The sequence below is a fragment of the Sylvia atricapilla genome, chromosome 7, assembly GCF_009819655.1.
Source record: "Sylvia atricapilla isolate bSylAtr1 chromosome 7, bSylAtr1.pri, whole genome shotgun sequence".
In the NCBI taxonomy this organism is placed as follows: domain Eukaryota; kingdom Metazoa; phylum Chordata; class Aves; order Passeriformes; family Sylviidae; genus Sylvia; species Sylvia atricapilla.
In genome coordinates this window covers 4,913,707-4,940,678 of record NC_089146.1, presented here as the reverse complement: position 1 = coordinate 4,940,678, position 26,972 = coordinate 4,913,707, and the positions used below count along the sequence as shown (strand labels likewise).

Below are 26,972 nucleotides of genomic sequence, written 5' to 3'. Positions count from 1 at the left end.
AGCGAGTAAACATCTCCCGTAGCCCCAGCCAGGCGGGCGAGGTCTGGAGCGGCCGCGGGCAGGACCCCGGGGGAAGAAGGCAGGGCCGTCCTCCCGGCTGGAGAGGAGTCCCCGCAGCCGATAGGCACCGTGCCAGCCCTGCTCGGCGGCCGGCTCCGCGGGCAGGCTCGCCCGGCAGAGCGGCTGCGGTGCTGCCAGGAGCCGGCTGGCCTGCCCGCAGCTCTGCCCCGGCCCGGTTATATGGGCAGCCGCGGAGGTGGGGCTGAGCTCTTCCCCCTCCGTCAGCAGCATCTCAGGGTACGGGACAGCCGGCGCTCGGGGTAGAGAGTAACGGGATCGGCGTCAACCCTCGCCACCACGAGATGGGCAGGAAGCTGGACCTCTCCAAGCTCACCGATGAAGAAGCCAAGCATGTTTGGGAAGTCGTTCAACGGGACTTTGATCTGCGGAAAAAAGAGGAGGAACGGCTGGAGTGAGTATCTGCTCTCCGATCCCTGAGCTGGGGGCAAGCGAGCCAGAACCTCAGGTCCCCGTGGGCTGCAGGGATAAAACAACCTGCTGAGGGTGTGGGCGAGCACACCGGGCTGTGAAACTCAAACACGGTGAATAGATTACGTTATCAGCGGCAAGGTGACACATTCGGGCAGCAAAGGCGCAAACTGGCGCCGTGCCACCGGCAGCGATGCGGATCGGTGACGCCGCCGCACTTTATGGCGACAAATATCAGGAAATGCCTCTATGAGGCTCGAGGCTGGTGAGGTTCTCTCAAGGGGAGGCTTCACCTGGGAGCAGAGGACGGGATTTGGGTCCCTTGTTTTTGCTCCATGTGATGGGTCTCGTGTGTTTAGGGCAGAAGTTGTTCAGTGGGCGCTGGGAGTCCTCAGATCCGTGGAGAATCCTGAAAAAATAAGCGAGAGGAGTAGTAAACCTACTACTACTAGTAAACCTATTTTAGTAGCCTTAAGTACATAATACAGGGGGCTGTGCTATCCTGGGAAGGTTTATGGGGCCCACAGATTGGGAAAAGATTGAAAAATCACTGGAGCAGCAAATTCTATGAACTTATAAATCCTTACAAACAGGGTATTGGACAAAAGTGCTGTTTAAAAAGTGTTCTGTCAGATCACATTAAATTTTGAGCATGAGAAATCACAGGGGTTCAGGTTTTGTTCATGAACTGCATCAGACGCTGAACTTTAGTAATGTCTTAACATATTTCAAGAAGCTGCAGTGACCCTCCTCAGGGTGTGGCCAAGTTCTCATTATTCCAGAGTGGTCCATGCTCTCAGACTGGGTCTGGGCAGTGATGCACTCCCACTGAGCCCTCAGACCCTCCTAGCTCTGAATTTTGTGAGTCAGGGCTGGTGCTGATATCCCACTACAATGCCTGGAGACCAGGAGCTCATTAGTTCCTCTATCAGATCCAAACGGAGGGGTGAGGAGTGATAGCCATCCTTGGTCTGGGATATCTGCATCCCGCAAAAACTTTCGATCATGACACCCTCTCTATTAACACTATTGGCTACAAGAAACTCTCAGTCCTGTATTTTTCATCCCCCTGATGACTTTTTCCTGCCTTAAGACAAGTCAGCCTTCGTGGGAGGCAGAGATAATTCAGTATCATCATCTACTACCTTCCTCTGCTAGTAGCTCTGAAGAGCAGGAAGGAGATCAGACAGGGCTATTTAAAAAAATTATCACCCTGCAAAGGGTGCATGTCTCCCTTGTGATGCATCTGAGCTCAGCCTGGAGGGAGGAGGTGGAGACCTACATTGCTGTGCCCTGCAGCAAAGAACTGGGCGAGGTGAATCCCTCCCTTACTCGACCTTGGCGCCAGACTGGCTTATCTGGGTCCTCTCTGATGCCCAGGAAGCTTCCAAATTGAGAGCCATGCTCTGGGAGATGCAGGATGGGGGAAGGTCTCAGGATGCTCCTACCCACCTGCTGTCTCTCCTCCTAAGGATCATTTCCCCTGTTTTTTATTTTTATTTTCTTCTTTAATCCTGCCCTGCAGAGGGCTGGCATTAAGCATTCTGAACTACAGAAATTTCTGTACTTTCTGAATAATTTCTGCGACAGACCAGACCACCACTCTGGCAAAGTGTGCCACATTCCTGAGTGCTGGACATGGAGCTACTGGAGAATTTTCTGCCTGTAACAAGCTGGGACATGATGTGACATTATAGGAGACCCTGCAGCCTCTGCTCTGACCAGCCCCATTTACTTTTCTATTCACTTACTTTTCTATTCACCGGGCTTGTCTCAACCTGCCAGCCTTGAAGAAATCTCCTGCCCCCCTGTCCCCTCCCCAGCTTGGTCTTTTTCTTCCCTTTTTGCTGCTTCTCTGTATTTTGTTTTTGGCAGAAGCTATTCACCAACAAAGGACAAAGGCTTCAGCTGGCCACAAACTGCACAGGCATGTGAGGGCAATGCTTTGCCCAAAGAATTAAATAATGGCCATTTTGAGGGGTCTCTCCCCAAATCTTTGCTGAAATATCCATGCCCACAAGCCCATTTTTTGGGGGACTGGCTCCCTGTGTCTCTCCTGGAGCTCTGTAGGTCCAACCCTGCTGCAGCTGGCATCCCAATGCCACAGATTTATTCATTCCCTGTGAGCAGAGCAGGGAAGGAAGGGGCTGGCTGGTGCTTCTGCCAGCAAGAGGAGACAAGAGGTATGCGGTTCCTGCGGGTTTTAAACTGGTTTGGCTGAGACTCTTCCTTCCTTTGGCAGGTCTGGTGGGTGAGGGAGGAGAGGTGAAGGGATCCAACCGGTCTCTGGGAACCAGAAAAAGCAGTTCCAGTAAAAAAGATTGGATCCTGCTGGCAACAGCCTTAGCACGGGAGTGGAAAAGGAGTACTGAGTCCCACCCAAGGGTTTTCTATTGGAGGGTTTATTTTCAGAAGTCACTTAAATTTACTGCTGGGACATTTGCATCAGTTCGTCCAAATCACTGCTAGCATGGTGAACGGCTGATTATACAAACCAGGTGCCCAGTTTTCTGTCTTCATACGGGTTTTTACATCTAATAGATGTAAATGTGAGTTGATGTCACCCCTGCACGACCACAAACAGAGGAATGACATCAGAAAATGTATCTTGCAGTGCGCTGGCAGCCAGCTGGCCAGAAAATTCTTCCTCAGGAAAAAAAAATCAAGAACTGAGCCCTAATGTGCAAACTGATTAGGTTAAAGAGAGATTAGCTTGACTGACATGCCTATCCTTCCCACTGCCAGTCACACCACTCCTCCCAGGCCAGCCAGGCTCCTGCTGTGGTCACCCCGGCGTCAGTCACTGGGAGCATCACCAGCGCCTCGTGGTCCGCTCTGTGATCCTGAAGCAGCCTCCAGACCTGATTGCTTGAGGGTTTTAACCCAAGCTGACTTCTGCTAGGGAAAACACAGCTCCCCTAACCCTGGTCTAGAGAGAAAACAACTTTCTAGGACCATCCCTACAAGTCAAACATTTTCCTCTTGGCCATGGCCCCAAAAGCAAACATACCTGAGGTGATGCGTGGCACGGACAGCAAACAGAGAGCTTTTGGGCAGGGCAGGAGGCCCCCACCAGCTTGGCAGGCATCTCAGCTGTCCCCAGCTGGTGCTGGGGCCTCAGCCTCATGCAGACATTGTTTCCCATGGGGACCTGCTCTGGCAGCCAGGTTTGGATAGTGAAGGAAGCCTGCAGGGATCCACTGCCAGGTGAAAGTGCTCTTGGAAAGTGTTTCCCTTTCACAGGATTTTCACAAGTATCTCCTCCTGCTGCATCCTCTGAACAGCCAGAGCTTGTTGCACATAACTTAATAAAATTCTCGGTTGAATTTTTAGCACTGGAGAACTATATTGAAAGCCCTTTTAATCCTTTTTAATCCCGTATTTCTTTTCTTCTCTCTCCCCCCCCCGCCCCACTTTTCTTAAAAAAACCCTAAGAATTCCAGAAAGATTTTAATTCCCTGCAGGACTCCATACTTGGAGATTGTGTCAGGTTGGGATACAGCCACAGATTTTGAGAAGAGGCACTCTCCCAAGGTTCCTGACATTAATGATCAACACCCTGTGAAACAAACAGGATGGGGTTTGGCACAATCACTTTTTTTTTCTTTTTTTCAGATGATCCCTGTGGGTCTTGTCCTACTGAGAATATTCTGTGATTCTAATATTAAATTAAATCTATGTTAAACTCCAGTTACCCATCCTGAATCTGGAGCCCACTTTGTTGTTAGCTTATTTAACTCGTGATATGTTATTTATTAGATTTGCCCTACAGCTGTTTCCACAAGCTGCAGACTTGCAATGTTCCCTGCAAAATCGTTCCTGAAATGATTGTGGCGTGATGGGCTTTGCCATGTGATGGTTTCCAGTGAAATAATAACAAACTCAAGTCCCTGCTTTTGGGGGGTGTTTTTTACAGGGAGCTGAAATGCAAGATCGACCAAGAGAGCAGCAAGAGAGAGTTCCTGACGAGTCAATCCCACCTCAATGAGACTCACTGTGTGCACTGCCTGCAGCCCTTCAAGTTCCTGCTGAACAGCAAACGGCAGTGCCTGGACTGCCACTTCTACACCTGCAAGAACTGCAGCCGCTACAACAAGAAGGAGCAGGGCTGGGTCTGTGATCCCTGCCGCCTCTCCAGGTGCTGCTCCCCAGGGAATCACTGGATGGTTTGGGCTGGAAGGCACCTTAAAGTTCCACCCCCATGCCCTTTCACTAGCCCAGATGGCTCCAAGCCTCATCCAACCTGGCCTTGGACATTTCCAGGGATGGGGCAGCCACAGCTGCTGTGGGGAACCTGTGCCAGCGCCTCGCCACCCTCACAAGGAAGAATTCCTTCCCTGTATCCCATCTAACCCTGCCCTCTGGCAGTGGGAAGCCATTCCCCCAGTCCTGTCACTCCAAGCCTTTGTCCCCAGTCCGTCTCCAGCTCTCCTGGAGCCCCTTTAGGCACAGGAAGGGGCTCTAAGGTCTCCCCAAAGCTCTCTCTTCTCCAGGTGAACACCTCCAGCTCTCCCAGCCTGGCTCCAGAGCAGAGGAGCTCCAGTCCTCAGAGCACCTTTGTTGCCTCCTCTGGTCTCATTCCAGCAGCTCCATGTTCTTTCTTGGGGGGGCCCCAGAGCTGGAGGCAGCTTTGCAGGTGGGATCTCACCTGAGGGGGGCAGAGGGGCAAAATCCCCCACTCCCCTGCTGCCCACACTGCGGGATCAGCCCAGCACATGAGAGGGTTTCTGGGTGCCAGTGCACATTTCTGGCTCTTGTCAACATTCTCACCCTCCAGCACCCTCAAGTCCTCCCCACTAGACCTGTTCCAAATCCATCCTCCACCCAACCTGTATATTTGCTTGGGATTGCTCCAACCCAGGGGCAAGACCTTGTTGAACCACATGAATTTCTCACAGCCCCACCCCTCAAGGCTGTCAAGGTGTCCCTCTTTGTCATTCCTTCCCTCCAGCATGTGACAGCCCCACACAGCTTGGTATGTCAGTGAACTGAGGGAACACTCAATCCCATTGTCCATGTCACCAGCTTGTATGTTAAAGAATTCCAGTCCCATATCAGCCCCTGGGAACACCTCTCCTCACTGGTCTGCTCTGAGGGAGGCTGAGGGATGAGCCTCAGGGATGAGGCTCAGCAAGACTTGCCCAAACTCAGCATCCTTTTCGATGAAAGCATGTTTTTATTAAGGTACAGTTTATTTGGGTGAGGGTCTGCTCACAGTGAGTGTCTCTGGAGTGGCTGACCTGGGGGTGCCTCCTCTCTTTGGGCAGGATCGTGAAGATCGGCTCCCTGGAGTGGTACTACGAACACGTGCGGTCCCGCTTCAAGAGGTTTGGGAGTGCCAAAGTGCTGCAGTCCCTCTATGGCAGGCTGCAGCCAGGCCAGGGGCTCAACTCTGCATTTCTGGGTGAGAAATGGCCACTGCTGCCCGTGGGGAACCTGTGCTGCACCACCTCGGGGTGCGCCAAGGGAGGAGCAGCAGTGTTGGTGCTGCTCTGAGTGTCGTGGGGCACCAAGGCTGCTCTAAACATCTCAGGGAGGAAGCAGAGATTCAGGGTTGTTCATTCAGACACAGAGCAGATGTTCTTGATGGCTTTTCTACTGTTAAGTCTTAAGTTTTTACCACAGACTGGAGGATGTAAGATCATTACACTTGGAAAACACCTGTAGATGATCCAATCCAACCCAGTACTACCAAGACCACCACTAAACCACATCCCCAGGTGCCAGATCCATGTGGTTTTTGAACACTTCCAAGGATTGTGGTCCCACCACTTCCTCTACCACCCTTTCAATGAAAAAAAAAAAATCCCTAATACTTCATGTTTAATTTTAAAAGTCCCACGTCCTGCAGTTTGTAAGTACGTAAATTTGCAGCTCTTTTTTTTCTTCTTTCTTTCTTTTTGGTCTTTTCATCACAGAGCTTGTGGAATTAACCCTAGCTTAACCTGCAGGATAAAGCCAGCCTTCATTTTTTTCCCCAAGACCTGATGATTTTTACAAACAACCTGATTGTGGTATCCCCTGGCACTGACAAAACTGTGCCAAAATTAGTGAGCTGCCTGTCACCACTACTGTTTTCTTCAGAGCTTTATGGACTTCCATATTTCTGATTTGGGTCCAAGAGTGCATAAATATACGATGATGTTAATACTAGTTATTTACTAACCAGCTCCTAGCTGTCATTGAAAGAGCTCCTACTCCTTGGCCTATTTCCTTTGGAAGCCAGTGTGGAGTTAATTCCCATCTTGAGGAGCCACAGAAAATCTTGCGCACATACCATTGACATGACCTGATTCAACTGCTCCAATCACTCTTTTAGCCAGGCCACTCATGGCAGAAATAGCAGGAAAAAAAATTAATGGACTGAGAGACAATCCATGCATTGTTTGGACCGAAAATGCATCAAGAGCACACAAAAACCCAACCAAGCGTGAGGGTAACAGCGCCTTGGGCTGCTTTAGATTGAGATTCTGATGTCTTTTTCAAAGGGAAATGATTTTATTCTTTATTACTTCATTAACACCAGTGAATTGGCTCGACCCTCGAGCGAGCAAGAATCTCCTCCTGGGATGTATCTCCAGCCATCTGCAGTTGGCTGTGCCTTTCCCTGCAGCTCCCAGGCATGTTGCATCAGCCTGGGGAAGCAGTGGCAAGCAGCTCTTTGACTTTTAAAAGTCAAGTCCTGTCTCTTGTTTTGTTCTCTCTAAAGAGCCTTTTTAAACAATCGTTTCTTGTGATGGCTAGAGAATGAGAATTTCAGTTAGCCATGGCTCTGACGCTTGCTCTCTGCTCCAGGAACAGGAAGAAAATGTGATTATTCATTTTCCTCACCATTTTTCTCTTTGTTTAGGTCTTCATGACCGAGTTTATAGCCTGCCAGACATTAACAGTAAGTAAAAAAAGGGGATTGCAACAAGGGGCTTGCAGTTTAAGCAAGGCTTCCAAAGTCTTTTTAAAGTCTTCACACCCCCCCAGCTGTGGGCACATCTGGAGAGCTTTGGAGTGGTCAGACCAGGGAGAACATTCCTGCACTGCAGTAGAGATGGACTGCAGTGCTCAGCTCCTGCATTGTGGTACATCTGAGGTCTCCATGGGTAGATTTGCATACAGCAGGACTCTTAGTTACATGCCAAACTTGAAGTTTGTAAGCACTGGTTACCTCAAAGCAATGGATCACTAATAAAAAGAAAAGCTGGCTGGGGGGAATCAGGAATAGCTCCTGAGCCTTTAAGCACTGGTGGACCTTGGGGTGGACCCAGGTGGAGGACCCAAGTGGACCTCGGGGTGCTCTCTGAGGTGCAGGTGCCCCTTCACTTCCACATCTGGCAGGGGAAATGATGAGAGGCCAGCCAGGCCTTTGCAAGATCAAGTACTAAAAGTGGGTGCCTGCAGATAAAAAATTCGGGGAAGTACTTCTAGTCTGGGCCTTTTCACCCCACATATGAAGCACGGCCTCCCCTGCAGGTGCACTGGTGTGACCACCAGGGTGGGGACTCACCTGCTGCCTTGTGTCCCCTCCAGGAGAGTGCCAGCTGCTCACCAGCTGTGACGCCGGGGATGACAGCGATGAGGAAGACAATGTCCTCCGTGGAGCTGAAGCAGAGCGCTACAGCAGAGTAAGTGCTTGGTTCTGGAGCTGCCACTGCCTCATTCTGTGTCCCTGGCATGCCTTGGGTCATGGTGGTGGTGGCTTCCTGTGCCACTTTCAATACTGGACCTTTCTCTCTGTTTTGCATCTCTGAGATATGCTCACCCCCAAATTTGTGTGAAAACAACCATGTCAGTAACATCATAAATGTGCTCTGGAAAAAAGACCCACTTCTAACACTACTGACCTCACCAATTAACATAAAAGTCCCAGCTCTTACCTCTATAATGATAACCCACTTGCTTTGGGTTTTTTTAGTAATAACCTCCTAAATATTCAGAGAGATCTGCCTGCAACATCCTTTCTCTGAGGATGAGGTGATGCTTCAAAGCTCAAAAGAATCACCTGGCTCTCTCTCTGAGCTGTAACCTGGCTCAGCTTTCCCAGAGTGCCTTTATCAACCAAGTGAGAAGTTCTCACTCTACTTATGGCAGCAGTCCTGAGCCAGAGGCCGTGGAAATCAGGAACCCACTTTTCCTTATCTTTAGCACAAGCACAGGCTTTACCTGGCTCTCTTCAAGCAGGACAGCGTCAGGCCCAAATTCTCTCTGCAAAAAGCAGAGCAAAGTCAGGCAAACTAAGGAGAGAAAGATCCTCCCTTCCCCTTTCCTCAAGGTCTGTGGACTGTGTCTTACACTGAGTTTTCCTTTCTTGCGCTTTCTGTGCTAAAGATGTGCAAGACAAAGCGGCTGCTGTCTGTGCATCCCTTTGATTTTGAACTGGACTCGGATTACTCTGCTCAGTCTCGCCGCCAGTCTGTGCAGCTCTCCCCGGCAGCCAGCAGCCCAGATGCTTTCCAGGTACCGGGAGACTCCTGGGGGGTTCTTTTCCTTTCTTCCTCCTTACCTTGCTTGCTACCACTGCTCCTTCAGCCTCAGAACTCCCTCAGCTGGTGTCAGGAGGCACTGGTGCCAATCCCTGATCCCCATCACTGCCTGTGATCTCATCTTGCAGTTGAAGTCCTTTGCCTCAGGCCAAGTCAGGAGCAGGACATCTGATCCAAGAGAGGATGAGTGCTAAGATGAGACAGCTACAGGTTCTCTGGCCATGTCCCTGCAGACTTCCTTGCTCTCAGCAAGCAGACAATCCTTTCCTTGCATTGTCCCAAGGTTATGGGACACACCCTGGTTTCCAGGGGGGTTCAGTGCTCAAGGGATTAAATGAAATCAGGTTCTTCTTCCATGTTCCCATCCAGTCTGGGGCTGGGTTTGCCATGTGGTGGCACTTGGGTGCAGCTGTCCAGCAGCTCCATGAGGCACACGACCTTTGTGATGTTGACGTGAATCCCACATAGCCAGTGTGAGTGAGGGCCAATCAGAGGGATGAACACTGGGAGGACAAAAACTGCAGGGATGCTGGTTACTTCTGAATAGGAGACTAGATGTGCCCTAGTATCCAAAGCTTCTGGCCAGGAACAAGACTCAGACAGATCCAGACAATGCAGTGAGCTGTGCCCTGTGATCCCACCAAGAGCCAGGGGCCAACCAACCCCACCTTCCAGCTCTGGGGATGAACATGGATGGGGTGACTTGGTGTGGCAAAGGATCTTCCAGCCTGAGAGGCTTCAGGTCCAGCTTTTTGGGCCTCTCTTGTTTGGCTTCCCTGGTGAAATTGCACTTTCAAAGTATTAAACAACTTCTTTTTAATAGTGCTCAGATTAAACTCTGTTCTTGGGTAGAAATAGGATGTGCTGAGATCTGTAACAACAACTTTCAAAAAATCTGCACAACTCCACACAAAATTATTAGAATTTGAGGGAAGTAATTAGATCCCTCTTTTTGTTTGTCTCTTTCCCGTCCTTTTGCATCAGAATTCAGTGTGAGGTCTGGCCTCTGTCAAATTTAGTTTTTGGATTATTTGAGGTGTTCGCTGTTGGAATAAGTAGAAGAGGGTGGTGTTTTAAAAGATCCAAGGATTTTGCAGCCCGGCTGAAGGAACTCCGTGCTTGTAAAAATTACCAGTGCCCCCTGGCAGCGATGGGAAGTATTGCTCAGGGTTCTGCAGCCAAGCAAAGCCTTTGAATGGGATGATTAAGAACTTTTATATTTTATGTAAATATAATTGGCATCATAAAAGGAAAATCCATGCACTTATTGAAGAATAAAGAGAGGAAGTTCTTAGTGAAGGTCAGGAGATACAAGGAGTTGTAGAATCATAGAACAAATTGGGTTGGAGGGACTGTAAAGATCATCTCATTCCAACTCCTTCCACTATCCCAGGTTGCTCCAAGCCCTGCCCAAGCTGGCCTTGGACGCTTCCAGGGATTCAGGGGCAGCCACAGCTCCACACTGTTCTTACTTTGGGGACCCCCGAGCTGGAGGCAGCACTACAGGTGGGGTCGCACAAGTGGAATCTCCATGGGCAGCTGCTCAGCAGCATCCTCAACTCTCAGTCCTTCCCAGATTTCCCCAACTCAGCTGAAGATGGCTCCCAGGAGTCCAGGATCACGGATGCAGACCTGGTGTTCCACCACGTGCTGCAGGAGCCGGGGGTGAGCGCTCCAGAGCAGCACTTCAGCACAGAGGTTCGACTCACTGTCAATGCACGGAGGAGGAGCCTGGAAAGAAACCCAAAGCCTGGTAGGTGTCCCTTTTGTCCAGGTTCCTCTTGTATCCTCTTGGGACAGTCGGCTGCAAGTGTTGCACCAAAGTGAAAACATCTTTGGGTTTTTTTGTGAACAACCTCAAAGCCTCTTTGAGGGTCAAAACCATTTATCCGTCCGCAAAAGGGATTTTTCTTAGGAAGGAATCTTCTTGCTGGTGTTATTTAGTTGTAAAAGGGCTGATCTTGTTCCCAGCAAAGCCAAAGGAATTGTTCCCAAGGTGTCCGTCTCTTTCATACCTACTGGTGATTTCCAGGGTAGAAACTAGATACAATCAAATGGATACTGCTAGAAACAATGGGATATTTTTCCTGCTGCTGGTAGTGGAGTTCAACTCCAAAAGTAAAGGATGTTGTGGCTGCAGAAAGCTTTGATTTTTTTAGGAGACTTGTACTAGAACTGGAGGCAAGAACTGGAGGTTGCTAAGTGGTATCCTTGTAGCTGGGCAGGGTACATGGGTAGGCTAAATGATCTGTGGATTTGTGAGTCTATAAATACCCTCTGAGAGGCAGAATTTACCTTTTATAACCTCTGTTTTCCCAGGAGGGTCGGATACTGGCTTGGGCATATGCAAATGTAGAATATGTCCTTCTGTGTTTCCAGTGGCCTGGCTGTATTTTCAGGACATTTGGGAATGCTGGGTAGACCTTAACATGGCTGTTTAAATTCCCATTCCAAGTCCTGATGAAGCATCACAACAGCATGTTAATTCCGTTTTCTCTCATTGTTTTTGTCTCATTTGAAATTCGCCTTTACACAGGAAACTTCCCACTCTTTTTAAATGCGCCATCCTAGGCTGGTTCCTCTCTAGCCTGAGCTGAAACATCTCCCAGCACCTGGGCAGTGCACAAAGGGCAGCTTCCAAACCTGAGCTTCCACAAAATTGGGAGGGCAGTAGTGGTTTTTTGGTGAGGGCTGTTGAAGGCATGACAGCAAGGATGGTGCTCCTCATGCCCTGTGTGGGACCCTGCTGTGCTTGGTGCCATGTGGGCACAGCATGTGGAGCTGCAGCCTGCTCCATCCTCAAACTTGGTCTGGCTTGCAGAAGCACCTCCTGCCAAGGGTTGGAAGTCTGATCTGGGGAAATGCCTCATTATTTGCGTGTCTTAAGGATGGGGCCAGTGTCCAGGAAGGAACTCAGGGGTGTGGATGCCTTGTACCTTTCTCTCCCCAAAGGCCTGCCCTGGAACGAGCCGCCCCGCGCCCGGTACTCGGCAGACATGGACACGTCTGATGAGGATGTGAAAGGAGCCCAGCTCCCAGCCCACCACGTGAAACGCCGGAACAGAGCCTCCTCCCAGGAGAACATCAGCCACTCCTCAAACCAGGTATCGAACAGCCTCTGCCCACACCACTCCCTCTGAGCTGCAGGGTGGTTCAGAGGAGAGGAGAAGCAGCAATGGCCAGCTGGGGTGCGCTTCTCCAGTCACACCAAAAAGGAAACCAGGCACTGGCTGGTGCTTCCCTCTGCCCGTGCTGCCATCACAAAAACAAACCTGCCTCTGCTGCCACTCATTTTCCAGCTTGTCCTTATTAACCTGAGTTACTCGTGGGTTCTTGTGTCTCCAGAAAGGATTTCTTAAATTGAATGTGCCAGTGTGCCACGCTTTATCTTCTTCTTTTGCCAGGGTCAGGATGAAATGTGTTTATTAATTCTTATGTGTGTTACAGTCTCACAAACTATGAGTTCTACAGCACTTCTATTTAACAACTAAAAATGGAGCTGTATCTCTCTCTCTACAAGGCCTTTTACGGATAAACTGTCCAATTAAGAAATGACACTTAAAGTAATTTTACTTTTAACCGAATAACCAACCACCCATGGCCTGCGATGCAGACTTTTCTATCTAATTACAAAATACCACTTACTCTCATGAAGAAGAAGGTGGAAAAGAAGGGCTAGCTTCTGCCCTAAAACCTCAATCTTGTTTTATATATATATTATTGTATTCTAAGACCCTAAAGTTTTCCACCCTGTGATATTACACACTCCTATTCAAACTACACAGTCATAATCCCAGTTCGATAATTTAATTTTGGAGGCCTTCTCCACAGCCTCGGGTCAAATGCAGTGTTTGCTTGGGTGTCAGTGCCTGTCAGCACAGAAAATCTAAAATTCTCACCCACCAGGGTTCCAACACCAGTGTTTAATAACCAGATGGAGGTCTGGAGATGGATATTTAATAAGCAGCAAGAGCCTTCTCTTCGTTTGCAGTGTGTTCCTGCCTTGGTAGGACTGGGTCAGGATGACCTCTCACATACCTCTCCTGAGTGATGATAATGGGGGGAACAGCTTAAAGAAAAGTGTCAAACAGGGTCTGAGCTTGTGTTTTAATTGTCAAGCAAGGACCTGCTGTTCCTGGTGCTGCCTTTGGTGAGGATGGTAAAGCTGTTCTGGTTCCTCAGATCTCATGAGCAGCAAAATGCAGGGTGGTGTTTGGCTACAGATACAGGGACAGAATTTGTTTTCAGTCTCACATCTGGTAATTTTGCATGTCCTGGACTCCTCTTTGGAAAATCAGTGTGAGATCTGTGACCACAACCATCCCTCAGCACCACACTTCATGTGCCTGGGTAGAGAAAGCTTCTCTTTGCCATTTACTTCTGTGGGCACATATTTTAATTAGTAAATGCCATTCCTTCCTGAGCCAGCAGTAAATGAGAGAACCCTGGGCTGGGTGTCCTTAATGAGGCCACGCTGTGTTAGGCATGAAACGTGCACCGTGCTTGGCAGTGGGGAAATGGGGCCGAATTCCTCCCACCATTTCCTGCGGGAGCTGGGCAACCTCCCACATCAGGCTGTGGTTTGCTCCCTCACACCTGGAGGAAGGCTGGTGTCACCCTTGTCACCTTAATGATGAGGATGCATCTTCTCACTCCCACTTTACCCCCATTTGCTCTTGTGGCAGCATTAAGCTCATTAGCTTAAATAGCTCCCCCATCCTCCCTGCCCTTTGTGCTGCTGATGTGTTTACAGCCAGCAACCATCCTCCCACCCAGCCTGTTCCTCACCCAGCTCTGTGCTGGTGCAGAATCATTTTTGTTAACCCTGTATTATCCTACAGCCTGGCTTCACATGTAGTGTGGTCCTGGCAGGCACCTCGTTGGCACCTGAAGGTTTCAAGAGGTGGAGAACTCAGCTCTTTGACCACACAGATGAAAACTCTCTTCTCCTAAAACTACCTTAGGGGCAAGTTTGTCAAAATATGGTTATTTGAAAACCACTTTTGCTTTAGCTCTGAAGAGGATGCAGTGTTCAGCCTCAAGCATAAGAAACTTAACTCCAGTAACTGAAGCTGGGGCTGTTCCCTAGTCCTGTGACTCCAGGAGCTGAAGGTTCAAGATGAAAACTTAAAAAAATAAACACTCTATTTAAAGAAGCACTTAAACTTGATGAGACACAAAAAGAAGCCCTGAATTGGTAACTGTGTGGGTCTTGTCTTCAGGCTTTTAAAAGTCAAGTAGGAACAAGGACCAAGCCACAAGGAATAGCTCCAATTTATCAAGTTTCTCCCCAGAAGCCATTCTGCCGTGCCTCAAGGGAGCTCAGTAGTTCTGGATTCCCAAAGCTTTGATGGTGTCTGGCTCCTTTTCTTTACTTGTCCTCCCTCCTCAGCAGCAATGGGTAGTTTTCCCTACCTGATGTTATGGGCTGTGCTTTAAGTTTATTCCCCTTACGTGTTTTAATTCAGAGCACAGAGTTTGTCAGCCTTTGTCACACTGAGAGAGGTGCAGGGTGACCCAGTTCCTGATGGAGATGTGCCCTAATGGAATGCCCACCCTGCATCAAAGCCAGCCTTGACTGGGAAGGAGAATGAAGCTTTTCAGCTCCTGTCCTGGTAGATTTCCATCAATATCAACAGCAGCCCATGCTTTAGGCTCTGATCTCTCACAATCTCTTCCTTATGGAGATAGGGCAGTGGTGACTCCTAGTTTGTCACCATCTCTGAGGCTGAGGGGCCATCGGAGTCTTCTCGTTGCAAGACTCTGGCCTTAAACAAGACTGAAAAACCACTTAGCAATGGACTGAAGTGTTTTGAGCCAGTGGATTTAATGCTGCTTGGAGATGCTTTCAGTTTGGGGTGGTAATGACAGCTCTGCTCTCCACAGTGCCAGGTTTTTATATTCATCTTCCCTTAAGCAGATACAAGCACCCCTAGCTGTTGTGAGGGTCTAATTAATCAAATGCTGGCAAGCACAGAAACTAAGTGAGAGGATGGAAATTGTTACAAAAACAAAGCCTGCCCCTCACATCTCTTTGTTACCGCCTTTGCTTACTGCTTTTGCTGCTTGCTCCCCTTTGAATGGGCAGAAGCCACTCAGAACAGCAGTGATGCACTGGTAGTGTCATAAAACAGGCAATATTTATCATCATTTATGTTTTATTTGTCTCGATCAAAGGAGAGAGACTTGTTATTTTTTCAAAGAAAGAAAAACTTCAATTTCTAAAGGGGAAGGGGGAAAAAAAAAACTTCCTTTAATGTTTTCAGTGATCATAGGGATGTTTTGGTTTAAATGGATCTGAAAAAATATCTCATTCCACCCCCTTGCCCTGGGCAGAGACACTTTCCACTAGCCTAGGGTACTCCAAGCCTTGTCCAGGCTGGCCTGGGACACTTCCAGGGATGGTGCAGCCACAGCTTCTCTGGGAAAACTGTGCCAAGGCCTCCTCACTCTCACAGGGAATAATTTCTTCCTAATATCGGATCCAAATCTACCATCACCACAAAGGTTTGTCTTGGTTCTGGAGCACAGAAAATAAGTTCTCTTTGATTTTCAGGATTTTGTCTCTCTTTAATTTCTCTGCCCTTCTCTCCATGCCCCATTTTTAGTCAAACGAGTGAAGGAGAAGAGAGGGGCAAGCATCTGGGTAAATCAATGCACCGAAAATTCAGAAAATTTCAAAGTGGTGGGAAAACTTTCAGGTTTGGTTTTCCTACTTGGATTTTTCCATGGGGAATTCTTGCCCTCTTCTCTCTTCCTCTCCACCACTGCATTGGCAGGTGTGTGATGGTGTGGTTACAGCTTGAAAAACATTATAGCAGGAAGTGAAAATGGATGTTGGCTTGAATTTGGGGCGGCATGGGGATGATGGTGAGGTGGGTGGCTTTATTGCAGGCTGGGGCTTTTATTGGTGATGGGGTTTTACATTCACTTCATCAAAGCTCCAGATGCTTTGGTGGGAATTATCTTGCACTGGGGGCTCAGCGTTGCTTGGAGTTTTCCAGATTTGAGGTTGCTCTGCACCTCCTGGAGTTTAATGGCATTTTTTAGACATTAGTTAAAATATATTATTTTTTTAATGTCTTTTAGCTCTTGTCCATGGTGGCAGTGTCCTGCTGCTTGCTTTCCTCCGCTGGTTGCACTGTTTCCTCACTGTCCTGGCAGTGGTGGCTGGGCTGTTCTCTCCCTCTCTCTCTCTCTCTCCCCTTTCCTGTAGATCCATGAGCTCAACACTCGCATGTCCGCAATCGAACGCGTGCTGAACCGCTTGGAGGAAAAAATCCTGATGCGCTGTGATGAGGTAACCGGGCAGGAATCCTGCAGGGATGGACTGTGGGCTGTGCTGGTCCCTTCCCCTGGCCACTGGAGAGGCTTCTCTGAAGCAGCCAGCATTGCAGGCTGCTTTAGAGAATCCTAAAATTTATAGAAATATTCAGGTTGGAAGAGACCTCTAAGACCACTGAGTCAAACCATTCCCATACCGCTGCCAAGCCCTTCACTAAACCCTGTCCCTAAGTGCCACAGTGGCCTGGGCTCTTTGACTTCACTCCTTTGGTTTGGCCTTGGAGGCTGTTTTCCAGTTCCAGGTGATGGAGTGCCCTAGAAAACATTGCACGGCAGGACAGAGACAGCAGGAGATTTAACCCATTTAGACCCTGTGCAAACCAGTGCCTTCCTTGCCCCTTATGCACAGGGAAAATTTGTTTTCAGGCTGATACTTCATGAGGTGCTAATTCCAGGAGTTTTGTTAGGTGGTGTCTGCTTCTGCAGAGCTGTGACAGCTCCTTTGAAATCACGGGACACTCAATCAGCGCCTATGAGGAAGGCACCTGGTTATTGTGACTGTGAGAGCTGAGTCAAGAAGCATTTCTCTATCTCTTCTGAGCTGCCCTCACCTTACCATGCCATCAAACTTGGAAGAAAACAGCTAAATTAAGTTAAAGCTGAGCAACAATGTAGAATCTGTGAATACTTAGACCGCTTAACATTGATTTTTGGGCTTCTAGTTTTAGACTCTGCACTCTTTTCCTTCATGAGAACCCATCACCACTCTGGCAGCTGATGGCTCAGTAGAATGGATGGTGATAATTACAGGCAAGGCCCCCAGGCATGGATGAAACTGCAATTTCTCCTTTTTTTTCCCTAAAATTCACAGTGGGGGATGGCCACGACTTTAATCATTCAGGGTTTCCATCACTAATCCTGACCAAGGGAGTAAGAGGTTTTCACAGTGTCAGGTTCCCACTGTTTATTCCTACGTGCAGGGCAAATCTGAGCACAGGCAGTGGGTCTAAACAGCTGTGGGACAGGCTGATGTTAGCTAAGAAGGAAAGCTTTCCAGCAGAAAGGATAGCAGAGCCCTGGAATAGGTTGTCTGGGAAAAAGATTGCCTGCTGCATGTGCCACTGTTGGAGGCTGTTAAAAACAGCTCAGACAAAACCCCACCAGGTATGACGCAGGTAATTGTATTCTCGTCTTAACGCAGGGGTCAGCAAGTTCAGGAACTTGTGGAGATGTCTTACAGTACCTGGGAGTTTAATAGGATTCTTCTCCAGCTACCATGAATTGCACCTAACAACAGGAGTGGGTGGCAATGTGCCATCCATCCTGCAGGGAAATTTGCTGTGTGGTTTCTCATCCCAAATGAGATTACCCAGAGGTTCCAAAAGTTACCTCAGGGAGTGGTAATTCCCATGGCTGCTTCCCTCTCCCTGGTGGACCTTGTTCCTGGGTTGCTGTGATCTCTGTCCTCAGAGCCACCAGCCATGCCATGGTTCCTAACAAAAATGTGGTGGGTTTTGGCCCCAAATCCCTCATGCCCACCTTTTTAAGCATGAGGGAAAGGCAACTTTCCACAGAGAAAACCAAGCAGGTTCTGTGTGGGGGGAAAATGGGAAGGGAGGTTCTTTAGGTCGAGGGTTTGTGTCCCTCAGTGAGGAGCTGGAGTGCAGCTTGCTGGGCTCTGCTGTTCCCTGGGGTGGTTTGAAAGTCCCTCTGTGCTCACACTCTTTGAGCTCCTCTGCTTGGTGAGCGTGTCTGGACCCGGGCAGGCTCCACTGTCCACCTCTCACACCACTCCCTTCTTCTGCTCCTACAGTCTGTGGCCCCAGAGTCCCACACTGATCCTGATGCTGAGGAGGAGGAGCTGAAGAGGAAGCTGGAGGAGTTAGCCAGCAACATCAGCGATAAGGAAGTCTCTTCTGACGAGGAGGAGCGTGAAGAAGAGAAGAGAGTGAAGAAACCAGGAATTAGTTCCTCCAGTGATCACGTAGCCAGGGATGTTAGAAAGGTAATCCGTGCCCTACCACCCACATCATTCCAGGCTGCATCCATGATTCCTTCTGCTCTCAGTGGTTTATGGTTTTGCACCACGAAAATGTGACTCTACTGCTGTCCCACACCTCCACCAGGACTGTGTCTGCTTTAACAATGTCAGGGGATAGGGAAGTTCTGGGCTTTTAGATCTGGACATTTCTCCTTGCAGGCTCTCCCAGTCTCATGCAAGAGTCAAAAGTAAATCCTCTGAGAGTTCTTGCAGGTTACTGGCTGTCATGGAGAGGTACGTGACCTCCACGTCTACTTAGAGGAGTTGCCCCAGGATCTGGAAGTCACTATGGAGAAGAGTCCTGGGGTGAGAGAAGAGCTTGGGGATGATTTAGTACTAGCAGCCTTTGTCAGGCACCTGCTACAGCCTGAAATGTCTTTTCCACACCTCTCAGTGCTCTTGAGTCCCTAAATCCCTGGCCCCACTTCCACCCTGCTAGATCAGCATCTTTTGCGTTTCCAGCTCTGTGCTGACTCCTGTCCCTACTCAATGGTGAGTGACATGTGGGGACAGGGATCAGGGAGAGGAGGACAGATCACAGCACTCTGCAGTGTGTCCCCAGATGTGCAGAAGCTTCAGGATGATCCATTAGCACAGCTGGAGAGGTCAGCATTCCCTGCTGGGTCTCTGAGGGCAGGTTTGTTCATCCCCTCCCTCCTGCTTTGGCTGTGGAAGGGGGATGTGTGCATTTGCTCCAGCACCTCCACTGCTGGCAAAGGAAGGAAGCAGGCACCACGCTGCCCCTCTCCTCTTCTGCAAAACTCCCCTCATCTGAGGCTGTGGTGACTTTCATGGTGCCATGAAGCCTCCCTTTAATGTGCATTTCTTCCTCACAACACAAAACCTGGTGGGTTTGGGTACCTTTTGCTGCGCTCTCACTGCCACTGGAGCATCCTTACCCACAGCATCCTTTACTGCCTCCTTTTCCCTGAAAGCTGCTTTCAGATGATTGCTGCAGCCAGACTTAACTTCTGGTAGGTTGAACAATCTGTATCACCTTAATAACCATTTCTAATTAAGTGCAGATAAGTGGTAACTCACTGAGCCAAGGGAACTTAGTTTCTATGTGAGCCGCTGAACTGCAGCAGACAGAGGCTCAAACTCTGAACTCTTTGTGTGGCATCAGTGTAAGAGTCTGGTTTCTCATGAAGTGAAGCCTGGATCCTCCAGATTTGCTACTTTGCCCCCAAGCCCTGCTGTGTGAGGCAGGGAGGAGTATTGAGATAGAAATGTCTGCAGTAGCTGGACCAGCCTTGGTTAAAGCTGTCGACATGGATGATGCTTAACATCAATTTTCCTTATAGTTACAACAGATCCAGTTTGAATTTTGTGTGATTCTGAGGGATTTTTGAAATAAGGTTCCTCCAGTCAAGAGGAAATCTTCTAACTGGAGGAGCACTGTGATGGAAATACACAAACCTAATGGAAAATATGGAAAAACTCTGCTGTACTATGAAGGCACCATAAAATGATAAAAAATATCATCTGGACTGAGTTAGCTGGTTCTCTGCAGGATAGCTTGTCCTGGAAATATGTGCAGTTGTAAACACAACCAGCACATATGTCACCCCCATCTCCTTGGTTTCTAGGGAATTATCAGCTGGAAGAGAGATGATGAGTTTCTTGGGCCCATTTTTACATGTGTTTAGCACCTCATCAAGCCAAGGGCAGCACTTAGGGGCATTATTGCCATCAGTGCTCCTTGGGGTGGGAAGAGAGGACATTAGCCCCAAGTTCTGGCGGTGTGGCAATACAATCATTTTATGAGGTTTGCTTGTTTTTATTCTTTTGCCACAAACTCAAGGAGTTGTTTGCATCCCTGCTCAGGCCCGCTGAGGTGTAAAGCAATATGCTGCAATTAGATCTTAACTGCTGCGTAACAGAGTGGCCTTTAGGTGGCCAGGTGCTTCCAGCGAGGGAAACATCCCTCCGTAACCTCTTTTCCAAGCCTTTTAAGGTGACTGCTTTTGTCACAGCCGTCCTGCAGAAAAAGCACGGGCTGAGATCAAAGCTCTGCATCCGCCTGGTGGAGAGCCCTTCAGGAGCAGCGTAAGCCTGTTAATTACCACTCCTCCCTCTCTCCACAGCTCCTGGAGGTCTGCTGCCCCTCTCACTCCTGGCTTGTGTTGTTTTAGAGACCACATTAAAATAACATCCGTATTTTCTCCCCCCTGCCTTCCTCCCTCCCTCCACGTGGGCTCTGGCAGAGGTCGTCGGCTCAGGCTCTGAGTGAGATCACGGCCAAAGTGCTGAGGGCCATAAACGCCACGGAGGAAGCGGTGTGGGAGTCCCTGCATGGAGAGAGCCAGGGCTGTGCCCTCCCTGCGGGGCAGCCTCCAGGCCTGGCAGATGGGAAAGAGGTGGCCGAAGTGTACCGGGAGCTTGAGGAAAATGTAAGGCTCCCCACAGATTTTGGGCAGCAGAGGGTGGGAATATAAAGGAATAATGCCTCCAAATTTCTTGTTAGTGGGTAGGTCAGCACTGAAAGGATGGTCAGCAGAGAGATTAAAAATCTGGTCTTAGAGGATGCTGCAACAGTAAAAGCTCTGTTTTGTGGCTTTCCTTTCCTTGGTTCCTGGTGATCTGGGTGATGAGTGTGGTCCCCACCTTGCTGTAACATGACTTTGCTGGACTTCAGCAGTCCTTGCTCCAGCAAAACTTGTGTCCCATTCCCTTCAGTTCCTCCCCAGCACTCTATTTCATCAAGGGGTTTATCAGCATGACCCACCTCTTCACTAAGGCTGCTTGTCCCTGAGGCTGATGGGCTCATGCAGGTGGCAAGTTCACAGCTAGAGCATAGTCCCCCTGCAAGGTTTGTGTGACCCTGGAGCACTGACAGCTTTTTTAGCCACTATAAACCCACAGGAACTGATTCCCTGTGGAAATGGTTTGCATCCACAGTGCCCTGTGCCAAGCTCCAAAGAAACATGGGAAATGTCTCTTTGGGGAATGTCCTGCAATGGGGAGCAGGGGTTTAGGACACACTGTGGCTCTTCTCTCACTGGGGAAAGCTTGTAAGTAAAAGCAGGGAGCTGCAACGCTTGAATGCTTTCTGGCCAAATACAGCATCCCAGGAGAAGAGGGTGCATGAAGGTTTTGGGGTTCTCCCTCTCTCAGGAGAGGGGATAGGGCTGGGAAGGACGTGAACTTTGGGCTGAGTGCTGCTACTGCTGTCAGCTTGGGACAGGGATGAGTAGACAATGGCCCTGGGAGATGTGTGTCATCCTGCCCCTCCCGTGCCTGGGGGATCCTGGCTGAGTCACAGCTGCCTGGCCGCTGTTCTCCTCTCCAAGGCATGCCACCCACCTTGGAGGGCACTGGGACAGTCTGATGGGCCAACAGCAAATCCCTGTGACTCAGGTTGGGTGGTGCATGGCCTTAGGATTTGCACTGGGATGGGAGGGACTTCTGGGAGCATGGTGCTGTGATTTGGATGGGTGAACTGTACTTCAGTGCATGCAGAGGGCTCCTGCCAGGCAGTTTTCCACAATGCCCAACTCAGGGAAAGCTGAGAGGGCTGGAGGAACGGCAATTGCAGTAGCAGTACCAAGATTTTGAGATCAGTCAGCAGAACAGTGGCCACATCTGATCATCTGATGTGATTGCATACTGATGTGTTAATGTTTCCTGAGCTGCCTTGCTCGGACCTGTGTCCCTGTAGTAACCTGGAAGGAGACAAGTGGCAGTAAAACCAGAGGCTTTATTGGGATAGATCCTTTCACCTTTCTTCTCTAGGCAGCAAAGGGAGGACGGTGCAGGCTGACTCTGCTCCCAGCAACACAGACACCCTGAAAACAGAGCAGGTTTGGAGAGTCAGTTTGTCTCCTTCCAGTTCTGCCCTCACAGGACACAGCAGTCTGAGCTGGTTTGCAGGTACCTGCTCTCCCTCTGAGCACATGGCACAGAGTGCTGCTGCTTCTAGAGCAGGTCACTGAGTTTTGGTCCTTCCTGTGTTCCCACTGAGTCTCCTACCACTTCACACTGTTGGTAATTGCTCTCAAAAAGCCCAGGGAAGGGAGAAAATGAGATGAAAAGCTGTGTCAGAGCTGACTGGTACTGTCTGTGCTGCAAGGCAAGAAGGCAGTCAGAGCAGCAGAGCTGCGTCTGGGGCTGTGGTCACGCCAGGAGAGGAGAGCTCCAGGAAGGTTAATTCTTCAATGCATTTTTTCCTTTTGCTGTATTTCAGGTGTACCTGACTGCTGGAAAGACCTACCAGCTTGAGAAGACCCTGAAGGAGCTGGAGGAAGGGGCTCAGCACAGCGGCACCACCGACTCTGAGCTGTCGGAGCTGGAGGACAAAGTGGCCTCTGCAGCAGCTCAGGTGCAGCAGGCAGAGAGTGAGGTGAGGGCCTGACTCTGACAGATGCTTTGCCTGACCAGTGATGGCAAACAAAGCCACTGATGGATCCTCCAACCACCATCTGTATGTCTTTTCTCCTCCCTCTAAAGATATCGGATATTGAATCCCGGATTGCAGCTCTGTCTGCTGCAGGGCTGACTGTGAAGTCTGTGGACAAGGCAAAGAAGAAGTCGAGTGTGCAGGTGAGCATGGAGGGTCCTGGCTGTGATGTACACGTTCCCCTGAGCTGTAGCTGCTGCCCCTGGGTGCTGGGAAGGGCTGCCTGGCTTGCTGAGCCATTCCCAGCTCTCCCTGTGCTGCTGTGGCAGACTGAGCTGTCTGTCTTCTCTTGCACCCCCAGAGACACCTCTGCCTTCCTCTGTCCACAGGCTGCCTGTTTCCATTCTCCTGATCCTGCCAGCAGCAGTGCTGGGGAGTCTTTGGACGACATTAAAGTGAGTCTTTAATCACAGGCTGTGCCTGTGGCACAGCACTAAGCCTGGACACCACCAGGGTCTCCCGGGGGCTGCCATCAAAGCAGTGGCCTCAGCAGTCTGCTCCCCTTCTCTTGCAGGCAATGCCCGGACTGCAGAGGTTCAGGAGGAAGTTCAACAGTCCCCTGGAAATCACCAGTAAGGACCAGGGCCCTCCTATGGGATGGGGGCCTGTGGAGGGCTGGGCTGGGTTTTGGGGGTGCTGATCCTCTCTCTCTGCATCCAGCCGCAGTGGAGTCCCCTTTCCTGTGCTCACAGCCTGCTGGTAGGACAGCCACAGGGCAAACCTCTGGTGGATAACTGGGAAAGGAGGCAGCAGCTGGCAGGACTGGGGACAGTGATGGGAAAGCAGAGATCAGGCTGAGGTGGCCAAGTCCTCCAAGAACCAGGACTTCTTTGCAGCCACCCCAGAGCCCAGGGAGACATGTCTGCATTCCTTTGTCTGTGGCATTCCCTGGGCTCCTAGGCCTCAAAGCCTCATCTAAGCCAATGCTCTCTTCTGACAGCAATTTCCCCCTGGCCTGGCCATATTGGGGAAGGTATCTTTCCCTGGATGGCATGGAAATGTCCCAGACCAGGCTGGATGGGGCTTGGAGCAACCTAGTCTAGTGGAAGGTGTCCATGCCCATGGCAGCCGGGTAGAACAAGAGGGGATTTCAAGTTCCTTTCATCCCAAACTATTCCATGACTCTGTGAATCTTGACCCTGCTGCCCACCTGACTCAGCCACTGGCCTCTGCTGGGGAGCAAGGAGCCCTCCAAGGCCCAGCTATGGGCAAACAGCAGCTTGGGAGAGCTTCAAAGTAGATGGTGATCTGAAACTTGGCACAGCATCTTGTGTGGTAGGGGGGAAATCACTGGAAATGTTTCATCCTGACCAATATCAGTGAGGCCCATTAGGAAATTACTTTTCTATTTCTCTCTTATCTCTCCTCACAAGCTTAAAGGCAAAAGGAGTAGCTCTCCTTCCAGATAATGGAAGACGAAGGGAGGGAAGGGGGGAAGGATCATTTAATGCGGAGGTGGAACAGCATTTCCCCCATTCACACAGACAATTAACAGTGCTTTTCCCCAGGCTGGAGCTGGTAGGTGGAAAAGTCCCTTGTCTTCATCCTGAGGAGGAGTCATCTGCCCTCCTTCCTGCAAAGGGCAGGCAGATAAAGGCAGCCCATGGGACACGTCAGCCCTGCGAGGAAATAGAGGGATTTGCAGTGGGGACAGACGTCACCAGGCAAACCTAATCCCCCGTGCCTGGGCTGGGCCAGGGGGTGATTTGGTCTCCCCACTGCCTGCCTGGGAGGCCCAACTTTTCCACTTGCAAAGTTGGGCCTGAAAAGGTGCAGCTGGTTAAAGTCGGTGGCAGAGGACAGGAGATGAATTAACAGGTCAAGAAGAATCTCACAGGCTGCAGTAGTGAGAACTTCTTCCAGGCTGAGATTTTGTGGTACCACAGAGCCTTCCAGAGCAAAGACCCTGGCAGTGGACTGCAGCCAGGCTGACCCAGCTCACGCAGAGCTCTGGAGAGCTGAGCAGCAGCAGCTCTTGTCTCCTTGTTACCCACGTGCTTCCCATCACCCTCCCACAGAGGGAAGAGGGATGCATCCAGACCTGCAGCCAGTAGGGGATTAAGAAATCCCAGGTGACTTGGTGGGTGGCTGCCACCTCTGGTGAGGTGGGTGAGGACCTGCTGCCCATCCCTCTTCCCTCTGCAGGTTTTGACGACTCCTTTGACCGCAACTCGGTGTACCGCGGCTCGCTGACGCAGAGGAACCCCAACGGGAAGAACCGGAGGGTTGAGCGGCTCTTTGCGGTACGGGCCCGGCCCCACGGCAGGGCTGCAGCTGCCTTCCATGGGGCCTGTCCTTCCCCACTTTCTCCTCAGCCTGCTGGAGCCCTCAGCTCCCGGTGCTGGTCCCACCCTGCTGTCTGGTGGGGGCAGGAACGGCCAGGCACCACCCACTGAGGTCCGGGATGTCCTGAGCCCCAGGAAAGATGAACATCTTGGAATTCCCGGTGCCTGCGTGGTCCATGGGATGGGGAGGGCCTCACTCCGTGCAGTGGCAGCTGGAAGGGATAAGGAGCAGGCTGGGTTGGCTCAGGGTGGCGTGGACATGCTGGTGGGCTGAGGTTTCTCCTCCTTGTGCCTTGCAGAAGCCTGTGATGACCCACCTGTCCTGAGGAGAGGAGACATCCCTGAAGCACACTGAAATGTGCTACCGCATTTCGGTGAAGATACAAGACCTCAGCAAAGCAAAGCCTCTCACAGCCTTCCCTGCAACACTTTCTCCTCCTTCTCCTGAGCCCTTCTCTCCCTGAAACCCTGGACAGAAAGGAAGCCAGAGGCCATGGGCAGGAGGCCTTGCTGGGAGTTGATGGGTAGAGGAGCAAAGCACTGGGGTGCAGACATGTGGCCAGGGGTTCTCACAGGAGGATGCTGGAATGAGACCTTGGACCAGGACAGCTCTTTGATACTGGCTCAGCCAAGGGGACCAGAGAGGTGCAGAGCAGGAGGGACCTCCTCAGAGGGAGCTGTGACGTCCAGCACAGGGACCAGGGCAGGGACACAGCCCTCACTTGGCAAAAGCTCTCAGTGCCTGTCCCTGCTCTCTCCCAGGTTCCTGCTGAGCAGGGACAGGAGCTGACAGCAAGTGTGGAATGCCCTTGGGGTACCCCAGGTGGAAGAGGGACCCAAGTATCCCAATGCTGGGATTCACATCCCAATGGTGGTCCCAATTCCCTGCCATGGCCCGTGGAGCTTTGCTTCCCTTCCCTGAGCAGCAAAGCAGGATGAGAGCAGTGCTGGTGCCCTCCCAGTGAGCACTTGCTCTTCGCCCCAAGCCATGCAAACACCTGCTGAGGCTTCTGCCACAGTGCCTGAAGCAGCTGTGGCTATCTGGAGATGTGAGGGAGGCAAGACCTGAGGGAAGCAGTGGCAAGAAAAGTGAGAGGAAAGGCTGGAAAGCTTGCTTGGGATTGGTTTACTTTCCCAGCTCTTGAAGATATCTCCACTCCACTTGAGGCTGTATCAGCAAGATGCAGAACTCCAGTAAGCAGACTGTAGGTGCTCCACAGAGGGGTCAGCACCTGCCAAGATGCACTTGGTGGCTGAGCATATCCTCTGTCCCTGATGATGGCATTGTAGAGCCTCTTAGGACCATCCCATCCTTTGGAGGGGCTGTGATGACCTTCAGAGGCTGCAGCAGCCCTGGGCCCCTGGTGTCACTCTCCCCCAGCTCCCCCAAGATGTTTGCTTTCCTCCTATATTCAACTCTCCACATCCAATAAGCCCAGTGGATCAGTACCAGCCCCATATACATGACCAGAGCATCAGGAAGGGCAGAGGGTTGCTTTCTCTTGCAGGTCACTTTGGGAGAGGCTTTTTGGTCCTGTACAGCCCCCACTTTCCTCCCTCCTTCTCTCCCTCCCCAGTGGGCAAAGTGGGGAGGATCCCTTGCAGCTGGAGCAGGGATGTCAGACCAATGCTGACAGTTTCCCCTCCATGGCCACCCAGGCTGGATCATTATAGGCAATTCCTGAGCATCTGAGCTAAAACCACTTTAATTGCGAGCGGTAGGGTGAATTCTCATGCAAGTAACACATTTGTTTGGCTTTGGTAGTAGTAGAGGCTGCTAACAGCCTAGGAATTGGTCCTGTGGTCATCCCAGAGAGTATTGTAAGTCCATTGTCTGGGCTTCTCAGCTGGAAACAAAACCAGTTTCTTAATTTAAAATTAAATCCTTCTGGCCTGAAGCTCAAAGGGGTAAGTGCAAACCTCTGCTGTCACAGAAACTCTCCCAGACACTGTGGCTTCCCTGGATCCAGTGCTGGGAGGGCAGCTCCTGGGCTGGAAGA

At 50.4% G+C, this 26,972-nt stretch overlaps 1 protein-coding gene across 4 annotated transcripts; it reads left to right on the top strand.

Moving 5' to 3' along the window:
* On the top strand, positions 1–26,972 carry MLPH (melanophilin). 4 transcript variants are annotated; one of them, XM_066322469.1, is made up of 16 exons: positions 1–472; positions 4,406–4,627; positions 5,757–5,893; positions 7,340–7,378; positions 8,011–8,105; positions 8,809–8,937; positions 10,530–10,716; positions 11,916–12,067; positions 16,180–16,263; positions 18,061–18,252; positions 22,475–22,630; positions 22,738–22,830; positions 23,017–23,082; positions 23,202–23,259; positions 24,833–24,930; positions 25,272–26,972. In XM_066322469.1, the coding sequence occupies exons 1-16, from the start codon at positions 363–365 to the stop codon at positions 25,296–25,298; spliced, it is 1,845 nt and encodes a 614-aa protein (XP_066178566.1). In that variant the 5' UTR covers positions 1–362; the 3' UTR covers positions 25,299–26,972. The 4 variants fall into 4 exon arrangements, with proteins under 4 accessions (XP_066178566.1, XP_066178568.1, XP_066178567.1 ...); XM_066322471.1 differs by lacking the exon at positions 8,809–8,937; XM_066322470.1 differs by lacking the exon at positions 16,180–16,263 and having other exon boundaries at positions 3–472.

Excerpts from the sequence above, each read along its gene's own strand:
- MLPH (XM_066322469.1), top strand. The coding sequence starts at position 363 with ATGGGCAGGAAGCTGGACCTCTCCAAGCTCACCGATGAAGAAGCCAAG. Across the intron at positions 16,264-18,060 it reads TCCTGATGCGCTGTGATGAG|TCTGTGGCCCCAGAGTCCCA; the intron begins GTAACCGGGCAG and ends CTGCTCCTACAG. Across the intron at positions 22,631-22,737 it reads TGCAGCAGGCAGAGAGTGAG|ATATCGGATATTGAATCCCG; the intron begins GTGAGGGCCTGA and ends CTCCCTCTAAAG.